At 43.3% G+C, this 15917-nt stretch overlaps 1 protein-coding gene and 1 pseudogene across 1 annotated transcript in view; one reads left to right on the top strand and one right to left on the bottom strand.

Moving 5' to 3' along the window:
* Positions 1-613: 613 nt before the first annotated feature.
* Positions 614-15917, bottom strand: part of LOC149401298 (putative leucine-rich repeat receptor-like serine/threonine-protein kinase At3g14840) — a 15674-nt gene continuing 370 nt past the window's right edge. Inside the window, exons 2-9 of the mRNA XM_089610657.1 lie at positions 15856-15911; positions 15582-15777; positions 15180-15314; positions 14814-14932; positions 14515-14725; positions 1989-2226; positions 1763-1913; positions 614-1656 (exon numbers count right to left, since the gene is read on the bottom strand). Coding sequence (XP_089466783.1) covers positions 1282-1656; positions 1763-1913; positions 1989-2226; positions 14515-14725; positions 14814-14932; positions 15180-15314; positions 15582-15777; positions 15856-15911 — 1481 coding nt within the window. The 3' untranslated portion in view covers positions 614-1281. The remainder of the gene's footprint in view (positions 1657-1762; positions 1914-1988; positions 2227-14514; positions 14726-14813; positions 14933-15179; positions 15315-15581; positions 15778-15855; positions 15912-15917) is intronic.
* On the top strand, positions 3396-4674 carry LOC149401299 (uncharacterized; annotated as a pseudogene).

Raw genomic sequence — 15917 nt, 5'->3', positions numbered from 1 at the left:
ACCCATTTATTGAGATCTAAATCCGCTTTAAATCATGTCGTAACCGTTTCGTGTTTCGTGTCCGGACCAAATTGCCACCCCTAACAAAATGTGGAGGCTTTTATGAGAACGTGACGAACATTTCACTGTAACTAGTTTTGGAAACATCCTGGATACAAAACAAACAAAACAAGAACGTCCTTTTTTCCGTTGGTAGTACTAATTCCCTCGTATGTTTTTTTAAGAAGACTCAGATTAAGCCTTGTATTTTGTAACAACACAATGAATGGAACAAAAGTACTTAAATTGTCGTCATCACAACCTAATACATTTGGTTTTGATTAGCATTAAGAAACGAGTTAATCTAAGGAAGGAAAAAAAAAGTTCAACTTAGTACGCACACGCTAGCGACGTGGCATAGTTCAACTTAATACGTACATGCTAGCAACAAGATTTCTAGCTAAAAATTATTATTTGATATCTTTAGAAGGTTGATTAGCAGTCTTTTTTTTTTTTTTTTTTTTTTTTTTTTTTAAAAGATATGGGAGGATTATTATGTAGCTATTATGATAGTAAAGCTTGCTCATTTTTCTTTAGATGGTAAATTTTAACAATAATTACAGGTTTACTGACAAATGAGAAACTTGATGAACTACACATATTTTCTTTCGCCCCAGAAACTGATATCTTTATCTCGAAAACCTGACCCCCGCCGTAAGTTGCAATATACCGTCACTTATTTTTCTTCAATCGTACAAGAAAATTTGAAGCTCAAATTGGGAAAACCGATGTGGCTTTCAACCATCAATTTGGATGTGCTTTCAGTCTTGGGTTTTGTTTAACAGAAACACAAAAGAGGAGGAAGAAGAAAAAATTGACATTGAACCCAACTGTCTTTAACAGAACTCGTCTTTAACAGTCTGCTCTGAAATCTGACCTTAGCAAATAGATATATGACAGAAAATATGTATTTGAAGTTCGTATTTCAATAATATCACCAGAAATTATCATAAGCATTGTCCTTGTAGTGCCGAGAGCGGGAAGTTTGCGCTGCTCCGTTAAGCCAGCCTTGCCCAAGTCACACGGCCCAATTCTTGAACTGGAACGAAAGGATGGACTGAACCAATGTCCACACCACCCTGTTGACCCTACTTGGTTATATTAAAGTCCAGAGCATTCACTAAAAAAATAAAGCAACAAACAGACAACGCACACACACACAGATGCCTGGCGGTAAAGCAAAACCAACTAAGACATCTGGTATTACATCATCAGCCTATACGAGTTTTGATATGAATATCTCTAGCTCCAACTCTTCCCATAGTAGTCAGAAAAAGGGTTGACTGGGTAGAGATCAGATGTGGACGACTGTGCCAATGTCTCGTCCAGCGACGCAGTACGAGTTTGGCTATCTTCTTCTATGTCTTCATAGCGTCTCCTCATCTCATCTAGAACGTTCTTCGATGACATGGCATCGATAGTTGCAACGTATTGAAGTGGAGCTTTGCCTTCGAGCACGCTCACAACCGATGACATGCTCGGCCTGGCTGATGCGGACACACTGGTGCATTGTAGAGCCAACTTGATTGTCAACAACACCTCTTCTTGGTCGTAGTCTGTGCCTAGTCTTGGGTCAACTAGCTCCAACAAATCCCCTTTCTCTTTCAAAAGAAGCGCCTAGAGAGATAGGGAAGAACGGGTTTATTATGTAATGTTCTAGTTTGGATGTGAGAAATGATTAACTTTTTATCAGGATTTATTTGCTTTCTTTTTTCTATGTTACCCAATCAAGGATATAGAAGCTCTTTTGTTTTGCCCTGTGAGTTGTGTTCCTTCTCCCGCTGATTATTTCAAGGACAACAATTCCGTAACTATAAACATCTGCTTTATCGGTTAAATGTCCGTGCATTGCATATTCAGGAGCCATATAACCACTGCAAAGAACACAGTTATTTTTTTTAGTACATGTGTGGGAAATATAAACTTACGTGTTGTCGAATTAAGCTTACTAAGTTCCAGCGATCCGCGTGCTTATGTGGGTGTTGTCTTCTTCATCCAGCTTGGCCAAACCAAAGTCTGATATCTTCGGATTGAGATTTTTGTCGAGAAGAATGTTAGTCACCTTGATGTCTCTATGAACGATCTTCAATCTCGATTCTTCATGGAGGAAAGCCAAGCCTCTTGCAATCCCGATGCAAATCTTACTCCTTGTTGGCCAGTCTAATTTAATTTGGCTTGCTTTGGGACCTATGATTTGTAGGAAGAAAATAGCAATGTTGAAGTACGTTAATAGACGAGTCAACATGTCTTATTCTATGTATAATATCGGTATATCTTTTAGTTCGTAATGTATAGGAGTTAATTGGTTTTATTTGTTAATAGATTAGATGGAGTATTATATTATGTTTGTAGATCCTACTATCTAGGAAGTTAGCTGGTAACCATATCCATTAACTTATTAATATAAGTAGAACTACTCCGGTCTAATTATTTTTGCTCTCATGGTATTTGAGCCACTCCTTTATACAGGTTCTTTTCTAAGTAATAGTAATAATGCTATTTGGTAAGTCTGCTCGATCCGCAGGGTCCAGTCGTGTTGCTCATGCAGAGCATCAAACAGAGTTATTTCATTACGTCCAAAAAGCTTTATGTCCATACTAAACCCGGAGCAGCCATCGAGTCAATTCATAGTGCTATGAATCCGACAGTAAAAACACAGACCAACTCTATACCAAACGCCCTTTATCAGATTATTTTTCATACTCCAAACTGTCCCATAGCTTTAAAGCTGTTGCCACTAGTAATAGTCATGATGAGATCCCTAGTTCCATACAAGACGCTCTAAAAGTTCCAAAATCAAGAGAGACGCTCTTTAACAAGAACTGAGAGCACGAAAGAAAAATGAGACTTGGGAGCTACCTACTCTGCCTAGAGGAAAACACCTTGTTAGTTGTTACAATTTAATGTCAAGAATCTTATTAATATGTGATCAACAGCAGAAGGTGTTGTTGTCGGTCGTTTTCGAATGTTAAGATATAATCTAGAATTGTATAAAATAATCTAGAATAGTGTAGGTTAGTAAATATAGTCTAGCATTATATAGAACAATCTAGAATTAGAGATTATAGATAGGTATGGAATATTCTAGATTTAGAATAGTCTAGAAAGTTTTTTACTACTCTTTGTATCCCTATATAAAGGGTCTTTCATGGCAATGAGATGTACAACTTTTTCTCCAAATTCTTCCCTAATTACATATGGTATCAGAGCCTCAGCAAATTCAGATCCTTCTCCAAAAAAAAAAAAAAAAAAAAATTTCAGAGCCTCCCAAAATTCTCACTTTATCCAAAATTCAACATCCTTTTTCAAAACAGATTTCTGACCAATCTTCTCTTCAACGACTCCCTCCAATCTAAATGGCTGCACAAAAGGTTGTTGGTGTATCAGAGATGGTACCCGTACTCTCAAAGATCACTGACCACAAGTTGAACGGTTCAAACTTCCTCGATTGGAGCAAATCCATCCATTTGTTCCTCCGAAATATTGACAAAGACAATCATTTGACCAATATGCCTCCAAGTGACAAGTCAAAGCAAGCATGTCTTCGCGAGGATGCTCGTCTTTTCCTCCAAATCCGGAACTCCATTAACAGTGAAGTAATTGGTCTGGTCAATCACTGTGAGTTCGTCAAAGAATTGATGGATTACTTAGACTTCCTTTACTATGGGAAAGGAAATCTATCTCGAATGTTCGATGTGTGCAAAGCTTTCTATAGAGCTGAGAAGCAAAGACCAATCACTCACCACCTACTTCATGGAGTTCAAGAAAACATATGAAGAGCTCAACATGCTTTTGCCCTTCAGCGTCGATGTCAAAGTCCAGCAACAACAACGAGAACAAATGGCCATCATGAGTTTCCTTGCAGGACTTCCTCCGACTTTTGAAACTGCAAGATCCCAGATTATCTCCGGCTCCGACATTACCTCCCTCCAAGAGGTATTCAGCCATGTTCTTCGTATAAAAGGGTCCTCATATAACCCTGTAAGCGGAGCCTTACTCTCTCGAAACAAGTATTACTCGAGCCACTCTAGTTACAAACCTGGAGGCCCACGAAGCTTTGATCCTCGTCTCAAAGATACTGGTACGATCACCTGTAATTACTGCAAAAAGCCGGGTCACACCATACAAGAGTGTCGAAAGCTTCAATACAAGAATCAAAAGAACCAGTAAGCTCATGTTGCATCCTCTTCCGACAACTCAATTCGTGTCCCTGCCGATGAGTATGCAAAATTTTCCGAGTACCAAGAATCACTAAGGATTTCAAAACCCTCTGTCACTGCCATTGCCGACTCTGGTAACCCAAATACATGTCTCATTTCCTCATCTTCCAAATGGGTCATAGATTCCGGTGCCACAAATCATATGAGAGGTAATCCAAAACTCTTCTCCACCTTTACACCTCATACCTCCACATCCACGGTTACTTTAGCCGATGGATCTCCTTCAAATGTTATTGGATCTGGCACTATCATACCTACTCCTTCTTTGTCATTATCTAATGTCCTGCATTTACCCAACTTATCATTTAACCTCTTGTCTGTTAGCCAACTCACCAAAACATTAAATTATTCAATCTCATTTTCTTCCCAACTCTTGTGTTTTTCAGGATCTCATGACGAAACGGATTATTCGTAAAGGACATGAATCTGGAGGTCTCTATATTCTCGACACATCCAAATCCATTGCTTGTCCCAGCGTCACATTTGCCTTTAAAGAACACTGTCGTCTAGGTCACCCTTCTCTTCCTCTACTCAAACTACTATGTCCTCAGTTTAGCTCACTTTCCTCGTTAGATTGTGAGTCATGTCAGTTAGCTAAACATCATCGTCTTAGTTCTAACCCTAGGGTTAATAAACGATCTAGCACTGCATTTGAATTAGTTCATTCGGATGTTTGGGGTCCCTGTCCCGTTGCATCCAAACCAGGTTTTCGATACTTTGTCACTTTTGTGGATGATTTTTCTCGTGTAACTTGGTTGTTCTCAATGAAAAGTCGTTCAGAATTATTCTCATTATTTTGTTCCTTTTGTGCTGAGATCCGTACTCAATTTAATTTCTCTATTTGCACCTTTCGTAGTGACAATGCCAAAGAATATTTGTCCGGTCAATTCCAAAATTACATGACCCACAATGGCATTCTTCATGAAACATCATGTGTTGATACTCCATCTCAAAATGGTGTCGCCGAACGCAAAAATCGACACCTTCTCGAAACTGCACGAGCCTTGCTATTCCAAACAGGTGTTCCAAAGTGTTTCTGGGCTGATGCTATCTCGACTACATGTGTTTTCTTATCAACCGTATGCCATCATCTGTCCTCCAAGGTGCGATTCCATACAAAATATTGTTTCCTAAAAAACCTTTGTTCCCAGTCAATCCAAAAATCTTTGGTAGTACATGTTTTGTTCGAGATGTTCGTTCAGATCTCACCAAATTAGATCCAAAATCTTTAAAATGTGTGTTCTTGGGGTATTCTCGTCTTCAAAAGGAGTATATATGTTATTGTCCTAGTCTCCAAAAATATCTTGTGTCTATTGATGTCATTTTTATGGAACACTTATCATACTTTACATCTGAAAAACCGACGTCACCACCACCCGAGGATGACGACCTTTTAGTCTATACGATTACGTCTCCGGAAGTCTCTACTCCTTTAAACTCACATGTCGCTCCTTTAACACCTGATCCTATCATTGAAAACACCACTAAACCTACTCCTAGTGTTGCATATCCTTCTCTTCCTCAACCACCCATTGTATACACTCGACGCCCTCGCCCGACATCTCACACACTCATCAATCCTCCAGAGACATGTTTTGCACCAAGTCCCTCGTCATCAGATCCACTTCCGACCGATGACATTCTCATTGCATTACGCAAAGGTAAACGACAATGTACCTATCCCATTTCATCTTATATCTCATATAATCTTTTATCATCCTCTTCATGTACATTTGTTTCATCCATTGATTCCATCACAATTCCTAAAACTGTTCGTGAAGCCTTAGAACATCCAGGTTGGCAGAAAGCAATGATTGAGGAAATGAATGCCTTAGATTCCAATGGTATTTGGGAACTGGTTACTCTTCCTTCAGGGAAACGAGCAATTGGATGTAAATGGGTTTTCACGACCAAACTGAATCCAGATGGAAGCTTTCTCGACTAAAGGCCCGCTTAGTTGCCAAAGGCTTTGCCCAGACCTATGGTGTTGACTATTCCGATACCTTCTCTCCGGTGGCCAAGCTGACATCCATTCGACTTTTCATCTCCTTGGCTGCCACCCATGATTGGTGACTCCACCAACTCGACATCAAGAACGCTTTTCTACATGGAGACTTGCATGAAGAGGTGTATATGGAGCAACCGCCTGGTTTTGTTGCTCAGGGGGAGTATGGCAGAGTGTGTCATCTACGAAAAGTATTGTATGGGCTGAAACAAAGTCCTCGTGCTTGGTTTGGAAGGTTTAGTCAAGCCCTTGAACAGTTTGGATTTCGAAAGAGCAAATCAGATCACTCTGTATTCTTCAGGATCACGAAAGACGGTGTCACTCTCCTAGTTGTCTATGTTGACGACATGGTAATTACAGGAAGTGATACTGCTGGAATTGCATCCCTCAAAACCTTCCTCCACACGCAGTTCCAAACGAAGGACTTGGGAACGCTAAAATACTTCTTAGGTGTTGAAGTATTGAGAAGCAAAAAAGGTATATACTTATCGCAAAGGAAGTATGTACTTGATTTGCTTTCTGAAACAGGAAAATTAGGAGCCAAACCATTGCAGTACCCCAATGACTCCCAACATACAACTAACAAAGGAGGGAGAACTAATGGATGATCCGGAACGATATAGAAGATTGGTCGGCAAGTTGAACTACCTCACTGTTACTCGCCCAGACATTGCATATTCCGTCAGCATAGTAAGTCAATTCTTGGCATCTCTGAAAGTTGACCATTGGGCAGCATTAGAACAAATCTTGTGTTATTTGAAAAGAGCACCAGGACGAGGGATCCTATACTCAAATTATGGCCATACTCAGATTGAGTGTTTTACAGATGCAGACTATGGAGGGTCAAAGATTGAAAGAAGATCGACTACTGGATATTGCGTCTTTTTCGGAGGAAACTTGATCTCAAGGAAGAGCAAGAAACAACATGTCGTATCAAGATCCAGTGCTGAGTCAGAATACAGAGCCATGGCACAAGGAACATGTGAGATAATGTGGATACATCAGTTACTAACAGAGTTAGGTTTCGACATCACTTTGCCAACAAAGTTATGGTGCGACAATCAAGTTGCCAATCATATCGCATCCAATCCAACATTTCACGAGAGAACAAAACACATTGAGATTGATTGTCATTTTGTTCGTGAGAAGCTCCAACAAGGCTTGATTTCCACGTCATACATAAAGACACACGATCAAGTAGGAGATATTTTTACGAAAGCTCTCAATGGGGTTCGAGTCGAATATCTTTGTAACAAGTTGGGCATGATTAATATATATGCTCCAGCTTGAGGGGAGCGTTAAGATATAATCTAGAATTGTATAGAATAATCTAGAATAGTGTAGGTTAGTAAATATAGTCTAGGATTATATAGAACAATCTAGAATTAGAGATTATAGATAGGTATGGAATATTCTAGATTTAGAATAGTTTAGAAAGTTTTTTATACTCTTTGTACCCCTATATAAAGGGTATTTCATAGCAATGAGATGTACAACTTTTTCTCCAAATTCTTCCCTAATTACATCGAAAAACCCAAACCATTAAATTTCACGCGACTTGCGTGTATTCCCGAACTCTAAAAGCCCAACGGGCTGGGTCACTGAAAAACCCACCAAGGCCACAACGACTAAGTCCCATTCAAACGGCTCGAATGTCTAAGCCCAAGCTCACACACGGAGCAGAGTTCACCATCGTGCGCTCCTCGAAAGGACTGCGCACGCGGGGCGCGCAGAACATTTGGCGCGCCCGGGAAGTGCACCCAGGAACCGCCTCGCGCACCTTAAGCATGCGGCGCGCTCCACGAGGTGCGTCCAAAGGCCTTCCTAGGGTTCCACATCCACTATAAATACCCCCTTTTAGTGAGGGGGAGAGACACATTCATTCATTTCCAAGATTACTCGCTCTTAGAGTTCTATAACGCTGCCAGAGACTTTCAGCGCACAATTTCCTCTAATCGAGCGCTTATTCTAGCGCACAAGTTACGCCCGAGATTTTCTACTGAGAATCCCGCATGTCTGCAAGACTAGAAAATACACATTCTCTTCCGGGTCACTCGATCCTAGAGTCCATAGACGTCGCCGAGGACTCCTACGTGCTTTATCTCCTCTGTTGAGTACACCATACAAGCTCCGCACCACACAACAGCGTATACACACGCCATGAACTACGTTTTGACTTGATCCCGCGGGGCGGGTACATAGGCAGCTCACAAGAAGCACAGTCACACCCCTCATTCACCCCCTTCTCTTCTCAGAGAACACCTCCGACTAGAGGAACCTCAACTTGAGACTTTCGAGTTCACACCCTTGGCTCGGGTGCGACCACTTGGTCCGACCTTGGGTCGAACTATCCAAAGCTTTAAATCGTTGTGCATTTTCGTCGCACAACAGGTGTTTATGAAAATCCACCTATGATTTGAAAATGACATGAGAATAGAATTCCTTTTTTTTAATAGATAATCAAGCGTCCTAAAGGAATGGAGGATTGAAGTAGACAATCCAATTAAGTTGTTCCTTGAGAACAAGCCTACTATACGTATCGCTCACGTGTTAGGATTTGACCTCGTCACTTCGTCCAGTCGAGCTGGATTAGCTTCGTCACTTCGTCCAAACGTCTTTGGATTCAGTTCGTCAGTTCGCCCAAACCGCTGTTGGGTTCACTTCATCAAACCTCTCTCTCTCTCTCTCTCGCAGAACAGAAAAACGAAAAATAAAAGAAGGAACGCAAGATTTATAGTGGTTCACTTTCAAAGAGAAAGCTACGTCCACTTTGCCGCTGCAATACTATAAACCCAATTGGGAAAGGTTACAAGTTTGTAGTGTTTCTATTTTTGGGTACAAATGAATACAACACATAGCATCCTTTATATATACTAAGGAAATGTACAAAGTTACTATCCCTAACCGATGTGGGACTTTTCCAATTCCTTAGATTAGGCTCCATCACTTGACATCCACCATCAACAATCTCCCACTTGGAGACTAATCTCATCACGCGTCTCCATCTTGCAGCGGCAACTCAACTCATCAGACGAGGAGTTCAACTGAGGTCGAGCACAACCTCAGTTTGTCATACGGCACAGACTTCGTAAACATGTCGGCGGGATTCTAACTCCCTGCGATCTTCTCAAGCACCAATATACCATCTTCCAATACCGACCTGATGAAGTGGTATCTCAGCTGTATATGCTTCATCCTCGCATGATACACTGGGTTCTTCGCCAACTGAATGGCGCTCTGGCTGTCACTGTACAACGCACTCCCTCCATGGTCTTGATCCAGCTCGCCCAGGAAAGTCTGTAGCCATATCATCTCCTTCGTGTCCTCGGTGATGGCCACATACTCCGCCTTGCAGCTCGACAAGGCAACGATCTTCTGCAACCTCGACACCATACAGATAGCCGTCCCTCCAAGTGTGTAAACGTAACCGGACGTGCTCTTTCTACTGTCGATGTCGCCCCCATTGTCAGCATCGACGTAACCTTGAAGTCCCAGTTCGGACCTCCTGAATACCAATGCCGAGGTCGAGCTGCCTTTCAGATATCGGAGGATCCACTTCACCGCCTCCCAGTGCTCTCTCCCCGGGTTACTCATAAACCTGCTCACAACTCCCACTGCATGAGCAATGTCCGGCCTCGTGCACACCATTGCGTACATCAAGCTTCCGATGGCCGAAGCATAAGGGATTTTGTCCATGTACGCCAGTTCGTCCTCTGTTACTAGCGATTGTTGCTTGGACAATTTGAAGTGGCTGGTCAGCGACGAGCTGACCGACCTCGCGTCCTCCATGTTGAAGCGTTGGAGCACCTTCTTCACGTACTCCTCATGTGAGAGCTCGATGCTCTCTCTCGTCCTCTTGATCCTCATCCCGAGAATCTGCTTCGCGGCTCCTAGATCCTTCATCGCGAACTCTTCGGACAATCTCTTCTTCAGCTCGTCGATCTCGTGTAAGTTGGCACCTGCGATCAGCATGTCGTCGACGTAGAGCAGAAGAATCACGTATGAGTCTTTAAATCTCTTGAAGTAGCAGCAGTGGTCGGTCTCACATCTGCCGAACTCGGCTCGTTTCATGAAGTTGTCGAACTTCTTGTACCACTGCCGTGGGGCTTGCTTCAGCCCGTAGAGACTCTTCTGGAGCTTGCACACGAGCTCCTCTCTTCCTTTCACCTCAAAGCCTTCGGGTTGCCTCATGTAGATCTCTTCGTCGAGATCACCGTGAAGAAACGCCGTCTTCACATCCATCTGTTGCAGATGCAGATTTTCCTTGGCAACCAACCACAGCATGGTTCTGATCGTCACGAGCTTGACGACAGGAGAGAAGATTTCTGTGAAATCGATTCCCTCCTTCTGCTGAAAACCTTTCACCACCAGCCTCGCCTTGAACCGTTGGCTTCCATTGCTCTCCTCCTTTATCCGGTACACCCACTTGTTGTGCAGTGCTTTCTTCCCAGCTGGTAACTCCGCCAGCTCCCAAGTATGATTCGTGATCAATGAATCCATCTCGTCCTTCATGGCGAGCTCCCACTTGGTCGAGGTGTCGACCTCCATAGCCTCTTCATAGCACTCCGGCTCTCCTCTGTCGGTAAGGAGGATGTAGTTGAGAGACGGAGAAAACTTGTGTACTGGTTTCCTGACTCTTGACGATCTCCGCAGCTCGGTGATCGGAGTCCGCTGATTCACCTCGAGCTCGATGTTGTCATCAGCTTCTTCTTCGATCTCGTGACCGTTATCAGCTCGGCCTGATCTCACCTCGGTCATCGAAGTGTCTTCTTCGATCTCATGACCGCCATTAGCTCGGCCTGATCTCGCCTCGGTCATCGAAGTGTCTTCTTCGATCTCATGACCGTCATTAGCTCGGCCTGATCTCGCCTCGGTCATCGAAGTGTCCTCTTCTTCCAGCTCGGTCGTCGAGAAGTCATTCAGGTCGATCATTGACTTCTCGCCCTCAGGAGCTTTCTTGGTCGAGCTCCCATTCAGCTCGTCCTCGTACGTCGTCTGCTCGTTGAAGACAACATTCCTGCTTCGGACTATCTTTCTCGCGTGGGCATCCCAGAAACGATAGCCGAGCTCAGTGTCACCATAACCAATTAAATAACAATTCTTAGATTTTAGATCGAGCTTACTTCGAACAGATTCATCAATATGAACATATGATAAACAACCAAACACTTTCAAATAAGAAAGGTTTACCTTCTTCCCATTCCACGCCTCTTCTGGAATTCTGAAGTTCAAAGGAACGCTTGGTCCTCGGTTTATCAAGAAGGCTGTCGTGTTGATTGCATCGGCCCAAAAGGTCTTGGGCAGGCCGGAGTGAATCCGCATACTCCGAGCTCGTTCATTCAGCGTGCGATTCATTCGCTCCGCTACTCCGTTCTGTTGTGGAGTCCCCGGGATCGTTCTCATCATCTTGATCCCGTTCTCGGCACAATATCGCTTGAAGTCAGAGTCGACGTACTCCCCTCCGTTGTCGGACTTCAAACACTTCACTTTCGAGCTCGTCTCCAGCTCGACCATCGTCTTCCACATTTTGAAGGTAGCGAACACGTCAGATTTATTCTTCAGGAAATAAACTCATACCTTCCTTGTGGAATCGTCTATGAACGTCACGTAGTAGCGAGATCCTCCAAGTGAAGGGACTGGAGCTGGTCCCCATACGTCGGTATGTACTAGCTCGAGTTTCTCCGCCTTCAGCTCTCTGCTCGTATTCGAGAAGCTAACTCGCTTCTGCTTCCCGAGAATGCAGCTCTCGCATTGGTGATGTTCCACCGTCTTCAGCTCCGGGATCATGCCGTCTTTCACCAGCATCTTCATTTCCTTCTCGCTCATGTGCCCGAGCCTGCGGTGCCACAGCTCGGTCTTCGCGGTGTTGTCGACCACGGCCACCATGTCTCTGCAGCTCGACGTCATGTAGAGCGTGCCTGTCTTCTGTCCGCAAGCTACCACCATAGCTCCATTCGAGACTTTCCACGAGTTATTTCCGAACGTCGTGGTGTAACCTTCATCGTCGAGCTGACCCATCGAGATTAGGTTCCTCATCAACTTCGGCACGTGTCTAACCTTGTTGATCTTCCAGACTTGCCCGTTTCCCATCTTCAGTCTGACGTCGCCGACACCAACAATGTCTAGAGGCTCGCCATCAGCCACGTAGACCTTCCCGTGATTTCCTGCGACATAGTTCTCCAGAATGTCACTGTCAGGGGTAGTGTGAAAGACGCTCCTGAGTCGAGCACCCAAGAGTCAATCGAGTTGTCCACAGTTAGCAGTAACGCATCTACTAAATCTTCAGTGACGGCGTAGGCACCTCCTTTCTCCTTGGCAGGCTTCTTGCAGTACTTCCTGATGTGGCCGGACTCGCCACAGTTCCAACACGCAAAAGATCGCCCCGACCTAGATTGACCTCGCCCACTCCGTGACTTCGACCTGTCCTTTCCTCGGTTCTGATTCCGGCTGTGGTTTCTTCCCCTGTTCTCCACATTCAAGGCCGAACTCGTCGAGGCCTCGCCAGAATCAATCCTTCGCACCTCTTCGGCGAGGATGCGATCTCGTACGTCGTTAAACTTTAACTTCGCACTTCCAACTGAGTTGCTGACCGCGGCCCTCATCGGTTCCCAGCTATTTGGCAAGGACGCGAGTAGAATCAGAGCTCGCACTTCGTCGTCGAACTCAATCTCAACCGATGACAGTTGGTTGACAATTGTGTTGAACTCGTTCACGTGAGTGGCTACCCCGGCTCCTTCATCCATCTTCAAGTGGAAAAGCCTCTTCATCAGAAACACCTTGTTGTTCGCCGAGGGTTTCTCGTACATGTCCGTCAGGACCTTCATCATTCCCGCCGTGATCTTCTCCTTCGCCACGTTGTGAGCCACGTTCTTCGACATCGTCAGTCGAATAACTCCCAGAACCTGCCTGTCGAGGAGATTCCATTATGCCTCGTCCATCTTTTCTGGTTTCTCGCTCAGCGGTTGATGAAGCTTTCTTCCGTACAGATAATCCTCGATCTGCATTCTCCAGAATGCATAGTCCGACCCGTCGAACTTCCCGATCCCATGCACCGTGCCTTCTTCGCCTCCCATCGTTTTTCTACTTTGCTTCTTCTCAAGCCGCACTCCGTTTCAACAAGAAACTGCAAACCTAGAAGCTCTGATACCAGTTGTTAGGATTTGACCTCGTCACTTCGTCCAGTCGAGCTGGATTAGCTTCGTCACTTCGTCCAAACGTCTTTGGATTCAGTTCGTCAGTTCGTCAGTTCGCCCAAACCGCTGTTGGGTTCACTTCGTCAAACCTCTCTCTCTCTCTCTCTCTCTCTCTCTCTCTCTCTCTCTCTCTCTCTCTCTCTCTCGCAGAACAGAAAAACGAAAAATAAAAGAAGGAACACAAGATTTATAGTGGTTCACTTTCAAAGAGAAAGCTACGTCCAATTTACCACTGCAATACTATAAACCCAATTGGGAAAAGGTTACAAGTACAAGTGTTTCTATTTTTGGGTACAAAGGAATACAACACATAGCATCCTTTATATATACTAAGGAAATGTACAAAGTTACTATCCCTAACCGATGTGGGACTTTTCCAATTCCTTAGATTAGGCTCCATCACTAATTGACATCCACCATCAATCTCAAAACCAATTGGTAATGAGAGGAGTAACCTATGACCTTTATAAGCTCTTGTTAGTTCCCATTCACTTTCGATGTGGGATTCCTAACACGCCCCCTCAAGATGGCGGCTCTTTGCGTTCGCTCATCTTGGACCGAATCCCAACGATTGGATCGGATACCCGTTTGGACTTAATGGGCTCTGATACTATACGAAAGTATCATGGGGTTCCATCTCAAAACCAATTGGCAATGAGAGGAGTAACCCATGACCTTTATAACCTCTTGTTAGTTCCCATTCACTTTCAATGTGGGAAGATGATCGGACGAAACATGTTGAAATTAAAACGGAGAAATTTGCATGCCTCAAGTACCGAAGTCGTGTCAACTAGCAGATAAATCAATATAACTTGGTCTATGTATTATAACCATGAGTAATTTAGTTCCTAATGTATAGTAGTTGATTCGTTATATTTATTTGTAGATCCTCTTATTTAAGAAGCTATCTACAACTTGTAACCCTATTTATCCCAACTCATTAATGAAAGTAGAATCATCCTGCTTTAATTATATTTGCTCTAAAAAACCTGTAAAGTGTAAGGGGAAAAAAATCATGTCTTTGTTATAAACATACAATTATGTGAAAAGATTATACCGAATAAAGCGCGGCCGACATTGTTGTTTGGCATGAACTCGTAGACGAGCAACAATTGATCATCTTCGATGCAGCAGCCATAGAGCTTGACAAGATGTGGGTGTTGAAGAGCTGAAAACATTGCTACCTCGTTCAAAAACTCGCGATTCCCTTGGTTTGATTTGGAAGAGAGTTGTTTCACTGCAATCATAGTTCCATCCGATAGAAGACCCTGCATTGTACATGCATGCATTGAAATCGCAGTCAGTAAGAAAGAAACTATTCAATCGTAAATAGCTTCAACAAGAATGAATATACACCTTATACACAGAACCGAAACCGCCTTCTCCAATCTTATTCGTTTCGTCAAAGTTGTTTGTGGCAGCTTTGATTTGCCTCAATGTAAATTTTCCTGTGTTCAGGTCCAAGCCCTTTAGATCTGCATATAAGAAGCAAGCTCATAGTTTCAAATTAAGTCTTCTAGATTTCTGTTTAGTAAATGTTTTCGAATTGCATACATCCTTGCCATTCTTTGTACTCGGACACAAATGAACAAGTTATAATAAGTTGATATTGAGCTTAGCTTAGCATGTCTTGTCAAAGAATGGCATGAAAACTCGGACATCAAAGTAATGAAATTGATACTTCTATAGCTGCGTAAATTTGTACATTTAAATTTCAATTACCTCGTTCCAAATCGTTTTTTGTTCTCAGGCAGAACTTCCACCAGAAAAGACTGGCAAATATCATTGAAGCTAGCACCCCTGCTGCCACGATACCAATTTCCGCACCAAATGATATATGAAATCCAGTTTTAGCCGCTGGTGTGACAGATGGTACGAAATTAGCCAAATAAGATAGTTAGTCATTAGATTAAACTCAATACATGGTGAACCGGCCAAAGACTACACATTGTCATTTTTTTCAGAACTCAACATTGCTGTATTTAAAGTTTGAACCAATGACCAAAAAAAAAAAAAAAATACAAGTCAATTGTTTAAATTATGGTATAATGTAATGTGGCTCCCAGTTTGAAGTCTTGACATCCCAAGAAGAAAATTTCAAAGCTAAGTGAGGCAAAAGCTTACTAGGATCCACGGAAATGGCTGATACAAGAGGACCGTAGACTCCTCTTTCTGGGATACCAGCTGTTCCTTTCCCGGCCCAATAGAGTCTGATATCCAAAGTGGAGCCACTCACATTGGCCACGAACTTTTGAACAGTTGCTTTGCCGGCCCCACTGGCATTCGCTGCGATATTAAAGTCCTTCAAAACTCGCTTACCCTGGACACATTAATTAAATCTCCCTATGAATTGACCATGGCATAAGATATTTTCTGTGATCGTATTTTAAAACCCGACCTGAATGTAGACGTCAAACACACGCCTTCCGAGGCTGCTGAAGTTTTGGTCGTTTGTGAATT

The sequence above is a fragment of the Urtica dioica genome, chromosome 4 (assembly GCF_054948205.1).
Source record: "Urtica dioica subsp. dioica isolate 48M chromosome 4, U.dioica_male_clone48M_v1_H2, whole genome shotgun sequence".
Lineage (NCBI taxonomy): Eukaryota > Viridiplantae > Streptophyta > Magnoliopsida > Rosales > Urticaceae > Urtica > Urtica dioica.
Note: the sequence above shows the minus strand (reverse complement) of the source record. Positions and strands in the feature narration are given on the sequence as shown.